Source organism: Equus przewalskii, chromosome 13, assembly GCF_037783145.1.
Source record: "Equus przewalskii isolate Varuska chromosome 13, EquPr2, whole genome shotgun sequence".
NCBI lineage: Eukaryota > Metazoa > Chordata > Mammalia > Perissodactyla > Equidae > Equus > Equus przewalskii.
Genome location: NC_091843.1, coordinates 26,352,583 through 26,368,930, shown reverse-complemented (window position 1 = coordinate 26,368,930; position 16,348 = coordinate 26,352,583). Strand labels below are relative to the sequence as shown.

At 41.6% G+C, this 16,348-nt stretch overlaps 1 protein-coding gene across 2 annotated transcripts in view; it reads left to right on the top strand.

Moving 5' to 3' along the window:
• Window positions 1-4,085, top strand: part of SMIM3 (small integral membrane protein 3) — a 44,475-nt gene extending 40,390 nt beyond the window's left edge. For both annotated transcript variants that reach the window (XM_070570451.1, XM_008517225.2), the window contains exon 2: window positions 2,722-4,085. In XM_070570451.1, the coding sequence (XP_070426552.1) occupies window positions 2,733-2,915 (183 nt within the window). In that variant the 5' untranslated portion in view covers window positions 2,722-2,732 and the 3' untranslated portion in view covers window positions 2,916-4,085. The remainder of the gene's footprint in view (window positions 1-2,721) is intronic.
• The last annotated feature ends 12,263 nt before the right edge of the window (window positions 4,086-16,348 follow it).

The following is a 16,348-nucleotide window of genomic DNA, read 5'->3' as shown; positions in this document are numbered from 1 at the left end:
CCTCCATCACCCTGGAACTTGCCCAGATCTGACCAGACTGGCCACAGAGCACCCAGAATCAATTCCCAAATCATAGTGCTGGAAAGAGTTGTAGAGGCTTTAGAAATCCTTGAGTCTAGGGGTTGCCAAAGCTGGATGCACATTCAAATCACCTGGGAAACGGGAACAAGCCCCCCTCCCATCTCCTCTAGAGTCCAGTTCAGTAAGTCTGGATGGGACCTAGAAGTCAATGTCTTTTTGTACAGTCCCAACGTAGTTCTCAGCACAGCATATGGCATTTGCTGACCACTGATCTAGTCTCATATCTTAATTTTATTTGACTTGAAATTGTGTATGTATGTATTTACTCTTTTTAATACAGAGAATTATAAGGAAAAAAAACCCAAATCCGGTTTTTCCCTCAACCAGGTCAATGTAAAAAAATTAAAAGTGATACATGCTAATGTTTAGAAAATTCAGTCTAAAAACATGAAGAATGAAAAGCGAAAACCTCTCCCGCTCCTAGTCTGACTCCCCAAAGGTAATCACCACTAACACTTTCTTGAGATTCTGCTCGAAAAAGAATTTTCCTTCCTCCACCCTCACCTGTCTGTCTACTTACTTGTACCAAATCTGAACCAAAGGAATCTTCCTATACACATTATCCTGCACTTTATTTTTTTCCACTTAAAATATTTTGGAGCTCACCATAGGTCATCATTTTTTTTAATAGCCATTAAATAAGTTAATATTTGGAACACATTTGAAACAATGCTTGGAGTGTAGCAAGACTATATATTTGTTAAATGAATGAATGAACGGATGAATGAAAATTGTGCATGGTATTCCATTACGTAGATATACCCTCTTTATTTTTACTATTGATGGACACATGTTGTGTTGGTTGCTGTAATAAACAATGCAGAAATAAACATCTTTGTATGTACACCTTGGGGAATCTACTTTGGGTACGGTAATCAGTAGCTTTCTTAGAGTGGCAACAGTGGGCACAAAGCCAAAGGCATTAGAAAGGAAAAGTTTTTGATTGGGGAAAGCAGGAAACAGGACTGGAATTGGGAATTTTGCCTGAGACCTAGAATCACAGAATTACAGATCTGAGATCTAGAATCACAGAATTATGGATCTGAGATCTAGAATCATAGAAGATTGTCTGTTCCAGCCTTGTGCTCTTCGGGCAGGGAATGTGTTACATCTGTGGTTCCCAAGTCGTGCACTGGGCCCTAGGAAGCCACAGTGAACTCACTGGAAAGGTGTGTGTGTTGCGTGGGGAGCTGCAGGATCTTTAAAATTTTTGACGGGAACATTGATATTTGCCTTCTCTCAGACATTGTGTAAACTACTAGCTCAAGATAGCTTACACAGTTTAACATTAATCTTACTGTGTTCCTTTTGGTGATGTTATATTTGGTGAAGCTGAGTTTTTGGTGGTTGCCATGATACAGCAAGTACTGCACAAATGAATGTTGAATAGAAAATGAGGATGCTATTGTCCAGTCTGGTTCCAAAGTTTCAAAAGTTGTGCAGCGCCCAACTGTTGCACACATCCCATTGGTAACTGATTAAGAGTGAAATAAGAATACTTTTTTTCTTTCAATTTGTGTGTATTATTTTTTCAGACAGCTACTAATTTGTTAGGACATAAATGCTTATTAAGTTATTTGAACTTAACTACTTAATAAACAGAACTGCCAGGTATTTCTTTTGTCCTGGGATGCTGTGAAAACATTACTAAGACACTAAGGGTACTGTGAATTGAAAAAGTTTGGGAACAACTGATTTACATCTTTATCCATTGGAATTTTTTTAGCTGCAAGTGAGAGAAATCAAACTGACACTGTCTTAAGCAAAAATAGGAAATTATTGGCTCATATATCTGGGATGTCCAGGGATGCAGATGGCATCCGATTGGGCTGGGTTTAGGTGCTTAAATGAAGTCATCAAGGTTCCATTTCTCTTTCTACCTCCAGGATAGTCTCTCACATGTGGGTAAGATAGCCCCACACTCATCCTTTCCAGACTCACATCCTTTCAGTTTAGCAATCTCAGCAGAAAGAATCATCCTTCCCGATAGTTTGTGCATAAAAGCCCTGGGAGGACTTTGGTTGACCTAGCCTGGATCGCTTGCCTATCCCTGAATCGAGGCTATGGGGATTGGTAACGGCCAAGCCTAGGTCACATATCCATCGCTGTGCTCAGGCAAGTGGCCCAACTAAACCACAAGGGGTAGGTCGGTGCTCCACAGAACCTGTTACCAGGAGAATGGGAGAAGGGGTAAGGACCAAAAACAATGCATTTCCCATTATACAGATGAGGAAACAGACAGGTAACATGATAGTTTAATAGTTAAAGATGGAGGCTCTGGAGTCCCACCGATCCTCCTTGGGCAAATTAACTATATCTCCATCTTTTAAGACGTTAAGAGTCTCATCTGTAAAATGAGAATAACTGAAGATAAAGACCAAGAAATAAAAAAGGATGACAATAATAGTCCCTACCTCATAGGATTGGTGGTTGAAGTGGAGACTAAGTGAGTAAATACATATAAAGTGCCTAGCACAGTCCTCGGTAAATGGGGCCATTATTATTATTGATCAAGCAACCTTAACAAGCACACAGCTGGTAAGTGACCCAAGCTTCTGACTCTTGGAGCAGGTTTTCATCCAACTAGGGGGCAGGGAGAGGGTACAAAAACAGTGATTGCCTCTTCCCTGTCTGTTGCAGAGTGAAGCAGCATGGATGCCGTCAGCCAGGTCCCCGTGGAAGTCGTGCTCCCCAAGCACATTCTGGATATCTGGGTTATTGTCCTCATCATCCTGGCCACCATTGTCATCATGACCTCGTTGTTGCTGTGCCCAGCCACTGCTGTCATCATCTATCGCATGCGGACTCATCCTGTCCTCAATGGGGCTGTCTGAGAACCTCCCAGGAGGGGCAGGTGAGGGATGAGGACAGCATCCCCTTCCCATGCCTCTTCCCCTTTCTCAGAAAGGCAGCAGGAGGGACTTTGGTGTGTGGACTCTGGAGCTTGATATGCGAGGGGAGACCTGAGTTCTGATTTTGATTCTGCCACTGGCCAGCTGTGTGGTCAAGGGACCTAGTTCTGTGAGTTCCAGGTTCCTTATCTTTTAAATGGGGATTATGATCCCTCCCCTTCCTACCTCATAGGTTTGTGAGAACCAGTGACTTAGTGGAGGTTAAAGCTGTTTGTGAGCAGTTAAGTCACCACAGATATGTAGGTGTTGTTGCTGAGTGCCGAGAAGCTCTCAAGAACCAAAGGATCTAACTGCTGATGATGGCTTTCAAGGTGGTGAGGGAGACAGTGGGGGCAGAGCAGCCTGTGCCCATGCTCCTTGGGTCAAACCAAGCAAATCCACCCTGTCTTCATTCCAAGGCGCCAGCAATGCATTGGCTCAAAAGTGGTCTTCTTTGAGTGTCACTCCCTCAAGTTTCCTAATTTGGGAGGTACTCGAGCATGGCAGGGGAAGGGAGATGGGTGGAACTTCCTGAGACTTTCTCTGTGCTACAGTCTCTGCCCCTATGCAATCTGGAGGAGGGCTCTGCCATTTCTTAGCAATGCCGAGGAAGCTGGGGCGATGGGCTTCTTTCTGCACTGGAGTCTCATAGCTGTGACACTCAAGCAACGTTGGAAAATGCAGGGTGGCTCAGTTCCCTGGGCAGCTCTCGGGATCTCCAGGCCCCATCCCCCTGTATGCCCCACATAGAGGAGCTCTGCCCCAGCTCCTGCTATAATTAGCTCCATGGTGTAACGTGTATCCCTTCACTCCCTCCCACCAGCACTGCCGCCAGTCCAAGGTACAGACTTGCATTTTAAGACATGTTCCCAGGACTTTTGGAACTAACTCAAAACAATGATGGTTATTTTAGATGCTATAATTTATATTTATATAGAGAGATTTCTGGACCATCCAAGCTCTTTGACCAAAATCAGGAGCATCCTGGGATTTATTAAATTATGTTAGAAGATAGCACCGATATCAGGATATTATTGTGTAAAAATGATGCCTTTACTTTGATCTGTTTTCATTGATGTGCACAGCCAGTTTCCAATAAAGTGCTAGAATGAGTGTGTGTGAGGTCTTTCTTTAAAGAGCTCCTGTTAAGCTCAAGAGCTCAGGTCAAAGGATTCCACTGAATTTATGGGCCTTAGAGACAGTTTGGATATAGGAACAGAAAGAGAAAGAGAAGAATCAATCAACTGCCAGGGTTCTAGCTTGGCAAGTGGGTGAATAGTTGTGCAATTGACACAGACATGGAATGTGGGGGAGAACAGATTTTGGAAATAAGATGATGCATTTGGTATTGCACATGTCGAATTTAAGGTGCTTGGGATATTCCTGTGGCACTTTCAGGATGCAGTTGGGAAGCTAGGTCTGTTCCTTGGGAGAGATTTTATGGCTGGAGTTATGTTTTGGGGGATTATATGCACGTGGTGTATGGCACACAAGTGGACAGGATCACCCAGGCGGAGTGTACAGGCTGAGAGTGGGGGAGTGCTAAGTGCAGACCTTGGAGAACACTAAATAGGAGTGGAAGGGGGATAGAGGGGAGAAAGCAAAGCAAGGTGATTGAAAAGGTCATGTGATAAGAGGTGATATGAGAGGGATGCAGTCATACTTTGTGAGTTAAGGAACGAGTGGGAGGTAAGGAAGTGGAAGCATTGGGAACAGACAGCTCTTTCTAGGCACAGGACTTAGTGTAGAGGTAGGAGTTAGAGGAGGGTACAGGGAAACATGGTCAAGCGGGGATTCTGATTGGTTTGCTCAGCATCTATTCCAACTTTTTTGTCCTGATGCGCTTTCCTGGGTGGCAGAGGCTAGAAAGTGAAAAACTACGTTGAAGGTAAAAAACTCCATTTCCCTAACTAATCTGTAGTCCAAGACTGAGATGTAATTTAGGTTCTGCTACTCCGATGCACGCACTTGAGGTCTGAGCGTGGAACCCAGTTGAGTCAGGAGAGATACCGCAGCAGGGTGTGAGGCAGTCACGGTGCTGGTGTGAATCCAGCACCTGTGGTGTGTTCTGGAGCCAAGCTGGCAGCTTTCTGACACCTGGATTACAACTGAGATGAGACAGTCCCGCTTGCCGCAGCCGAGACTCTGGCTTTCTTATTCCCTAGTTTCCGATTGTAGCCCAAGTAGCAGCTCTTAAAGAGGGCCCGTTCTGCAGTGTTGATCTGAGAGGAATTCTAGTAACCCCTGCCTGCTTCTCTAATCCTTTTAATGATTTTTAAGCACATAATTCCCTATATTAAAGCCCTTTTTACTTAAAATTGCTGGAGTGCACCTTGGTTGACAGAAGAAAATTTTATTAATTCCTATCAATTATTAACCTAGCAATTCTGCTTCTAAGTCCATTATGTGATCCATTGGTGGGGAAGGAGCTCTGTTAATGAGAGGCAGGTGGTCTTGGAGAAACGAAGATGCCAAGCAACTGGCGATCTCCAAGAGCTCTCAGAGAGGTCTGTAGGTGGTGATGGGATGGGAACTTCGCCTGACGGTTTCTGCAACAATACTTGTAAGGATGGTGAGATAGTTAGGCGAGCATCATACAAAGGTGTGAAGACAATGTGGAGCGGATTTTGAAAAGAGAGTGAAACTACAAATTCCAAATTCAAATGTATTGGCCACTTTGAAAAATAAAGGGTCTGGTAATGAATAACAGTGTCTTAAAAATTGTGTGTATTGAAATTAGGACTTACATTATGTCATTTAGTTGCATAGAATGCTTTAAAATTTAAAAAGTAAAGAGAATGTGCATGTGTTTATAGGTAAAACAGTAAGTGAACATTTTTTCCATATACTCTCAATACACGGGAGTTCATGTTTCCACATTTTTTTTTTTTAACACTTAACATCCTTACTGAAGTTAGCAGAAATTAAATTTTGGAAGAAAAGGTTAGATGGTAAATCAGAGGGAACACTATTTCCTGTAATAACTAATAAGCATTAATAGCATTTCTTCCAAACTCCCCCCTCCCCGACCCTGACTTCAGAAATAACCAACTAATTTGAGAATTACTAGAAGAAAAAAAGAGAAACAATTGCAATACTTATACAGCCATAGGGGAGTGTTCTGGTAAATATGGCACAAACAATGGAATAAAGCATGTCAACTGAGCACTCTTTATTATGTTGAGCAACAAAAAGCAAAAACCACCTCTAGAATTTTCCTAACAGGCTGAGGGGTAATAATGTGGTCAGAACTGCTATAATTTTTCATAGCCTTTTATGTAAGACTGAGAAAAGGTCAACTCGTCATACAAAAGAATTGAGGGGGCTGCAAATAAAGATAATATTTAGAATATATATGCATCCAAACAAGGCTGTGAAGGAGCATAGAGAGCTTGACTGGGGGCTGCGAGATTGTGGTGACCGTTTCTTTGCATTTGCTTCTTTATTAGTTACAACTGTCTATAATAAAATCATGAATAGATGTATTGTCAATTTGTCACTAACAAAATGATTTCCTTGACATTTTGCTCCATTTCTCAAAATTACAGGGTAATTTCTGCTATTGTACTTGATATGTAACTGGGTTCATCAGGTTTCTTTCTTCAGTCAAACCTGTCTTTGGAAACCAACACTCCAGCATTCCAAGGTCATGCCTCTAGACGTACCACCCAGTTTAAGGAAATGCAGTTTGGGGCGGGGGGGGTGGGGGTGGGTGTGCGAGCACACACTCCTGCGTGTATGTGTTCAAGTGTAATGTGATTCCACTGAGGTGCTCATGCGGCATTTCATGTTGAGTTATTCACTTAACCTTCCATTTCGTGACAAACACGTTGGAAATAAACAATTGTGTAGTACTACCTCCCAAACACGCACACGGCAAATCTTGTTTCCTTTTAGTTTCTGGTAATTGTATTCAGTATTAGTCATCACTAAAAAAGATTATTTTCTAATTTGCAAATGGAAAATTTCTTACTTTCCATCCACAAATTGAGTGTTTTTCCTGCAGACAATGATTTTGCAACTGTAGGATGCACTGGAGAGCTTTTACAAAGGCAAAATCCTTGTCCCCATCCACGAAGATTCTGATTCAGTGGGTGTCTTAGTCCATCGGGCTGTTAGAACAAAGTCTCACACTGGGTGGCTTATAAACAACAGACATTTATTTCTCAGAGTTCTGGCGGCTGGAAGTCCAAGATAGAGCCGCTGATTCAGTGTCTGGAGAAGGCCTGTGTTCCGGTTCACAGGCGGCTGTCTTTTTGCCGTAACCTTGCATAGCGGAAGGGGCGTGGGAGTCTGGGGTCTCTTTTATAAGTGCACTAACCCATTTGTGAGGGCTCTGCCCTCATGACCTAATCACCTTCCAAAGGTCCCACCTCCTAATACATCACCTTGGGGGTTAGGATTCAACAAATGAATTTTGGGGGGGACACAAACTTTCAGTCCATAGCAGCGGGCGTAAGATAGAGGCAAGAATTCTGCATCTTTAACACAGCATCTTGTCCTTTGAGAAACATTGTCCTGAAGCATCCGGGAACTTTGTTTCACTGCGATGGCTGTCCAGAACTTCTTAAACTTTCTCCTAATTGCCTAATGGAGTAAAACTGGAAACTTTTGTGATTAATACACACTGGCTTCATCTGTGAAACTCAAGCCCTTGAGAAGCCGCAGACCAGGAATTGCTGGATGTGGGGCCGAGGCTGTGTGTGCTGCTTCGCCTTTCTGAGTCTGATTCCTGGTCTGTAAACTGGAGGGTATCAGAATTAAATGAGAAAATGATTCCACAGTTTGGAGGTGAATGACTGTAAGGAACTTTTAGGCAATTCACCAGATGGCAATTCAGCTCTTTTTGCAAAGAAAGCAGTTAGCTCACAGAAGTTTCCAGAGTCAATCCTATAACATTCCTAGCAGTTCAAGATTTTATTTTTACAGTTCTGGTTCCAGAGATCTGGAGGTAACATAGGGATCATCCAGTCCAACCTCCCCTATACTCAAAGGATCCCCTCTTCAATGGTTGGGTTAGTCATTGCCTATTGGGTATTTCCCCGTGGGATCCCAGACCACCTACGTCAGATTCACCCGGGAGTCTACTTCGTAAAAACAAGCTCCCTGCTGATCAGCGATCAGGCTGAGATTGAAGAGTCACATGCCAGTGGAAAGGAGTCCACTTCTTCCTGAAACCACCCCTCGAGAGCTGTTCTATTAAAATTCTTCCTTTGGTGAGAGAGAAGTCAGGGCTACCTTGAAGAGATCAACTTGCTCTTCCTTGTGATGACGTCTGAACATTTGGAAGACAGCCATCATGACTTACTCATCCGTCATCCTCTCTGGGGAGAAAGTTCACACTCTGCCTGACTTGTTGGCCGCCATCCTCCCTCCCTCCCCCTCTTTCCAGGAGATGGTATAACCAGAGATTACGAGCGAGGACCTGAAGAATCTTGGCTTCCCTATTCCTCAGCTTTGTGATTGCGGGCCAGTGACGTAAACTCTTTGAGCCTCAATTTTCTCATCTGTAAAATAAGACGGAAAGTAGTTATTCCTACCTCAGAGGATTTTATAAGTATTAAATGAGGGCAAAACTGCAAGGTGAAAGGTAAAATACAGCAAATGCTCAATAAATGGGATCTATTATTAATAATAATGAGTCTCGGTTTCTTCATCTGTAAAATGGTGATGACGGCTATTTCTGAGTGTGGGGAGGATTACATGAGATCATATAATTAAAGGATTTGACCAGTGTCTGACTCATAGGAGTCTCTCAGTAATGGTAACTATAAGATGGCCAATAGTTTAAAAACACCAAAGGCCTATGATCCTAATGGGACAGGATTTCCAAAATCACTAGTTTAAGCAATGAGATTAGCAGACAACTTCTCTACTGGCACCCTGTCGGATTGGCACCAAGTTCACAAAGGGCCTTAGGATAAGTATGAAAGTGGTATCTCTCCTATATTAATCTCCTTTCAGAAATTATTTCATAACTAATTCATAATTATTTAATAAAACACAAAGTTTTCCATTTTTAAGTTTTAATTCTTCACAGAGATGGTTTTCTAAACTTAAGAGTGCAAAAAAGCATTTAAAATCTTTCAGTAAGATACAAACTTTAATCAGGTCTTTACATAACTCTTGCTAAAAAGAGACTGGAAATCAGATTGTGAAATGAAAGGATGATAGTAATACAATTTTCTTTGAAACCCTCTCTTAGTCGCAAAAGGTGAAGAAGCAACTTTTAAATTGTCCAGATTGAAATGTCAACCTGAATAGTTGATAATCAATCTACAGATAAGAAAGATAGAGTGATATTTATTGAGCTGAAGACTAGTCTGGAAGTGCTCCCTCCTCCAGGGACGAAAGCTCTCCAGGGAAGTGTGGTTTACAGCACGGTTATATACTGGTTCAGAACAAAAAACATACATCAAGCATGGCAGGAGTACAATTTTTTTTCCCCAAAGTCACAGGCGATGTTTTGTCACAGTTTAGCACATACACCGCAGGTCAACATAAACTTAGTTCTCTGGGAGGAAAAGATTATCTTCAAAGAAATACTGGTATTGGCGTTAGAGAGAGGAAGCCATTACATCCCCATCTTTAAAGAGTGCATTCTTGGGGCCGGCCTGGTGGCTTAGTGGTTCAGTTTGTGGGCTCCACTTCCGGAGCCTGGGGTTTGCGGGTTTGGGTCCTGGGTGCCACCCTGCACACTGCTCATCAAGCTGTACTGTGGCCGCATCCTGCATATAAAATAGAAGAAGACTGGCACAGATGTTGGCTTAACAACAATCTCCCTCAAGCAAAAAGAGGAAGATTGGCAACAGATGTTAGCTCAGGGCCAATCTTACTCAGCAAAAAAAGTGCATTCTTTGCTTTCAGAAAATGTTTGAAGCAGATGTACAATGCATGTCTGGTGGGCCATAAGTCAGGCTGCTCTGGGAAAAACAAGTTTTAGGCCAAGTCAGATTTAAACCAGAATGGCTTCCCCATATACCTCAATATGTGAAAAATTATTATTATTATTTTCATCAACAAAGAATTTAATTGAGGTATATGAAAGGCACTTCAATTTTCATAAAGATTTACATGCTAGAAAAACGTTTCTGTGTTAGCACTTCTCTAACAACATTATTTATCAAAATCATAAAAATTCTTATACACATTGAAATTTGGACAGCTGCCATTATACAGTGAATTGTTTATATGCTTAAACTTTCAAGTCAAGCAGACCAAATTCCCATCTGGCTCCACTCCATGTTCTTCTGCAAGTAGCTGTCTCTGAGCCTCCCTGAGGCAGGCTCAGTGAGTGAGGAGTCGAAAGAAAGATTTCTTGGACTCTGAAGGTCTGGTAATAGTGCTCCTTTATTCAAAGAATAGCATGGGGACAGGACCCACGGGCGGCGAAGAGCTGTAGCATGGGGACAGGGCCCGCGGGCGGCGAAGAGCTGTAGCATGGGGACAGGGCCCGCGGGCGGCGAAGAGCTGTAGCATGGGGACAGGACCCACGGGCGGCGAAGAGCTGTAGCATGGGGACAGGGCCCGCGGGCGGCGAAGAGCTGCAGCATGGGGACATGACTGCAATGGGTTGAGGGCAGGGCTAAATTTATAAGGCATAGGTATATGAGTTATTTCTTTACAAGACAAAGGAAAGATCACGAAAAAAAGCTGTTAAAATGGTATCAGTGCCGATGGGGTCTGGTTATCGAGTTGGTGATATAGATCGCTATGTAGGCCGGGACACCTTGGGCTTTTCTGCCTGGGGCAGCCTTGATCCTCATCATCTCTGCCCTCATTTGTGAAAGGGGAGATGAGGCTGACTTCTGCAGTGCCACTGGAAGGATTAAGCAAGTCACTTTATCTAAAATATTTACAGAGTGCTGGCCTGCAGTAAGTACTCAATGCTTAAATGTTACCTAGCAACGGAGGAGGAGCCTTAGCTCTATCTTAAAGAATATAAATATGGTGGGGCAAGTCTGCTGGATTGGTCTCACTAGATTGTTTTCACCCAAACATCTTAGGAAACATTCCCAGGAGACTAGCAGGAGAGTGGAAAGGGTGAAAGAGGGTAGGGGTGGGAGATGGTAAGAGACAGCTCTTTTGTGTTCCTGGACCCAATTCTACTGTGTGTGTGTGCGGGGCGGGGGGCTTCCTCATACCAACAAGCAATTCTCAGACACCAGGGAGGCGTCCAAGAATTCAACTCAATTCCAACACTATCTACCCAGAGACAGAAGCAGATTCCACAGATAAAGGGCTCAGTCCCACATGACCACCCTCTACTTCAGAGGCCAATTGCAAGCCCAGGTGGTTGTTACCTGTGCTTCTGACCAACTGGCAACAAATCAGAGGTTCCAATGATCCCTTCTTTGGGGTTTGATTAACTTCCTAGAGCAGCTCACAGAAGTCAGGAAACCCGTTTGCTCACTAGATTACCGATTTATTACAAAGGATATTAAAAGATACAAATCAATAACCAGATGAAGAGATACGTAAGGTGAATGTCTCGAACAAAGGAACTTCTGTCCTTGTGGAGTTTCAGGCCTGGCACTGTGGCACATGGAAGCTCTCTGAATCCCCTCCTGTTGGGTTTTTATGGTGGCTTCATCACATAGGCACGATTGATTAATTCATTGGCCAATGGTGATTGATTCAAGCTCCAGCCCCTCTCCCCTCCTCTGAAAGTTCCAACCCTCTATTCATTGTTGGTTCCCCCGGCAATCAGCCCCCATCTTTAGACGCCTCCCAAAAGTCACCGCATTAACATAAACCCAGTTGTGGTGGAAGGGGTTTGTTATGAATAACACAACACCTATTTGGCCTGTATGACTCTGATGCTATTTCAGGAACTGAGAACAAGAGACCAAATATGATAACAAAAGATACTCCCATTGCTTTTATCGCTCAGGGAATTCCAAAAGTTTTGGGAGCTGTGAGCCAGGAACCATGGACAAAGACCAAATATATATGAGAAATATATTTTGGTCATCCAAGTGATCAAATATATATATTTCTTATAAACCACAATATCACAACAGCTAAACAGTCTGAGGAGAAATTAGGAAATAACGTAAAAATCTAGTTAAAATAACCCTACTATCCTCATATTCTATTTATATATTTTTCTTAAAATTTTTTACTTTAATGATCAAGTTTTTCCTCTTAGATTTGTGTCTTACAGACACTGATGAAAAAACAAAATAAATTGTAATATGACTGTGCAGTAAAAGCTTAGCAGTGGTTGGAACTCAGTGTCAATGAAATGAAGACATAGGCAAATGGGGAGAGAAAAAGCATACATACTTCACCAAAATAGTTTTCATAACTTTTCATTTCAACAACAAATTTCATAACAATAGTATGAAGAATATTCTTTACGAATTTTGAAATTGCTGTTGGTGGCTTTAGAATTTCTACTGTGAAGTTCTTTGTACGTCTATTGACCTTACATCAAGATTTGCGCCTCAGAAAACATTTAAAATTTCATTGCTGTTAGAAAAAGTCCAATATGAATACTGCTGTCTCATTGTACATAGAAATCGTTTGGGTCATGTAGGGTAAAGAATGGATATTTATTCTAAAAATGAAGATAAGTTGTATTCTGGGAATTGACCAGCAACTGGACAAAGAATGATCTGTGGAATCTCTGGACATCAGGGCAGTAGATCGCTCATAATTCTTTTTTCTTTTTCCATACTTAGTACTAAATTATTTTAAATTTATAGGAAGTTAAGCTAAATGAACCACAACTTTCTGTTTTCTTGCAAGGAGTCTGACACTTTCAAGAGGGACTAATATTCTTTCTCAGTGTAGTCAGTGGATTGATGGCCCCCAAAAGATCTGTCCACTTCCCAATTCCTGGAACCTGTGAATGTGAACTTATTTGGGGAAAAGGTCTCTGCTGATGTCATTAAATCAACGATTTTGAGATGTAGAGATCATCCTGGATTATCCAGGTAGGCTCGAATTCAACAACAAGTATCCTTATAAAAGACACACAGAGTTGAGACACACAGAGAGAAGATGAGGCAACGTGACCACGGAGGCAGAGATTGGAGTGACGTGGCCACAAGCCAAGGAATGCTCGGAGCCACCAAAAACTGGAAGACCCAAGCAATGCATTGTCCCCCAGGGCATTTGGAGGAAGCATGGCCTTGGGGACAGCTTGACTTTAGACTTCTGGCATCCAAAATTGTGAGAAAATACATTTCTCTTGTTTTAAGCCACGAACTCTGTGGTAATTTGTCGTGGCAGCCCTAGAAAACAGAGACACTTGGTAAACTGACGCGGGATGACACAGTTCTCCAGCAACCACATGGATAGACGGGGAATTCTAAAGAGTAAACATTTTTGGATGAGGGGAGATAAGATGATACATGTTAGAAAGGGAAAGAAAAAAGAAAAGGGAGAAAAAAAGAGAGAAAATGAAGGTTGGTGACCAGAATGTGAACCAAATAGGGAGACTGGAGCTTTGTCAGGAGGGCAAGAAGGGCATGAACTGAGGAGAAAGAGATAGCAGACATACGTTTTCTTCAATTTCAGGCAGTTACACTATCACCTCATATTCTACTCACGTACCTTTGTGTGTGTGTAATTAAGTAAATATTTTATTTCAGAAACAGCTTCTCAGAGAAAGTTCTTGGATGAGATGCAATCTTTTGATAATATTCCCATCACAAACATTAAATTAGAAGGATGGAGGAGCCTAAATGAAAACTAGTAGCTTCAGGGTGGAGATACGCAGAACTCAGTCAGCACATGGGGAAGAAAATGAGATAACAGAAAAGAGTCAAAAGTCACCTAGAAAGGTTCTAGGAGTTGGGGTTTTTCACTGATGCTTAACAAAGGTCAGCTACACAGAATAACGGAGGACTGCATCCTCTTAATTTTAGTCGATTTTTTTTAGCCAAGATTTTTAAATTCTGGAAATGGAACACTTTTCCTTACAGTTCTGCAGCACAGATACTGAAGTAACAGTTTTGAGAAGATACGCTACGCATTGTGAAAAATTTTTTTTTTGGCAACAGTTTGAACTCCTGTCAATCTAAAGGGATCACCAAGCTCTGGGAGAGGGCAGAAGGCAGCTCTGCCCTTTGAGATGTTCTGTATTCTCTTCCAGGCTGAATGGGACAAAAACAGATTTTAAGGATCAGAGAGATCTGAGGTAGCCAAAGCTGCATGTAAAATAGAAGCTTGGGACACGAAGAAAAGAGGCAAGAATTGTTGTGTTCTTACCACAGTAATAATAATAATGATAAAATTGTTCAAAAAATAAAACGTTGCTTGCAGATGCTGTACTTATTTGGAAACAGAAACTGTTTTAGTTTCTGATAGTAATTTGAATAGTACTTGGAAAATTTTTTTGTAAAAACTTAATTATGTCATAGTTCAAATAGTGTAGTTACATATTAAATAGAATACAACTGATATGCTAAAAAAGAGAGAGACAAGAATTAACAAAATGGCAGACATTATACTATTCCCTTGGTCCCCATGCAATGGTTAGAATTTTTAAACTTGTTTGATTGAATATTTTGTTCAAAAATTCTTTAAGGAAATCTCTTTTATTTGTCATGATTAGTTGGAAGGCTCAGTTTAAGGTATTGGGCCTCAATGAAATATACGCTAAAACATTTGTTGAAAGTCTCTGCTTACGAAGTTTCAGTTAACTTAAAGCTGTGTGAAAAAAACATTGTTGTTCCAAAAATCAGAGGGTGAAAGTAAAAACGTGAAGCAAAAGGAAATATCTTTCAGAAATATTTTTAAACTTCTACTTCAAAATTAATCCAAAAAATAGTACCTCAGGTTGGGAGGAGAATAAAATGATAGGTAAATGTAACTTTCTTGAAATTTGTTGTGGTCTTTGAGCACAATTCTTTCTTGACACAAGGAATTCCACAGAAGAAACTGGAGAGTTTGGTAATTCCTGCAAAGAAAAACAGCAACAAGAAAAAACAGAATCTCTGTCTGAACTTAAAATTCTTCCTGTCCCAATTAATCACACGTATTCCAATTTCAAACATCAGTTCTCAGAGTAGGTCATGTTTTCCGCCATAATTTTTTTCTTTCAAGAAAAGAAGTGGCATATAGATTTAACTACTGTACTTAAATTCTGTGAAATCACTCCACTGCATAGTTAATGGCTTTAAGGGAGAAGTGATTTTTCCACTATTCTGCCAAGAGAAAAAGTGAGGGAGCGTCCCTAGCCTGGTCAGGATAGGGGCTGGAGGCGGGGACTGGGATCGAGGCTGGCCATACCCCTTTGGTCTCATACAATCAGCTCCGGAAAGCATTGTGGGGGGTGTGGCCCCACTCGTATTCTAAGAAACCTTAAAATTAACACTTTCTCAGGTTTACGAGAGTAAACAGTAATCTTACTAAAGTAACACTACTTTTATAGTTTCTTATACAAAATATTGATGAGGGGCATAGATTTCTGGCCGAGTAAGGAATTTCCTAAATCCTAGCCATTAGAGTGAGATAATTAGCTCTGTTTTCCATCCAGGTTAATTCTGAAAATGCTCAGGGTCTGGAAAACAGCAGGTTTAATGATCAGAGTGTTACCAACTGAACCCTCTCTCCAACCGGGAGAGACCCGAGGAAGGCTCTCTTGCCCTTCCTCCTGGGGTTCTTCCTCTGTACCTTGCTGCGACATTGAAATGAAACTGAAGCTGAGTGTTCAACAGTCCAAGCCTTATTCAATGGCCAAAGAATGGAGAAGTGGGAACAAAGGTCACAAATCAACTTCTCAGCTCCTGGGAGGATCAAGCAGCTGTTATAAGGGTTCAGAGTAATGAAGGGGAGGAATATTCACAATTGTTCAGTGAACTGGGCAGGCTTTTCCGGGGAATAGGGTGCCACTTCTTTTCTTGCCTTATTTGATGATATCCAGCCATTGCCATGGCAGTTGTAAACTACCATGGAGCAGGTGGACGTGTTCTATAGCATCGTAATATATTACAATGAGTGTATAATGAACTGTGGGGTCTATGTCAGGTCAAACCAGACTGCCATGTTGCCTTTAACCTGTTTTGACTGATTTTGTTTAGCCATCTTCTCCTTCCCCTCTTTGTGGTTTCCTGCGAGCTGAAGATACTATGCTAGGCTTTTTGTGAGCAGGGTTGTGGTTAATGTCTTAAGGGGCCAGGGGTCAGGGCAACAAGAGGTCTTCAGCTGTGCAGCTATGGGTGATGGAAATTAAAATTCTCCCCCCAAAAAAGGAGGAAAAATAAATGTTAAATTCTATGTAATACTTCATTGTCCTTATTCAATATTTAGAAAATTGAGGTTTCACATAAATATTTTATTAAAAAAATAACTTTTCCTAACCATTCAATAGAATTGGCTATTAGACAATTACTTTGATCTATTTTCCCTCATAAAAATATTCT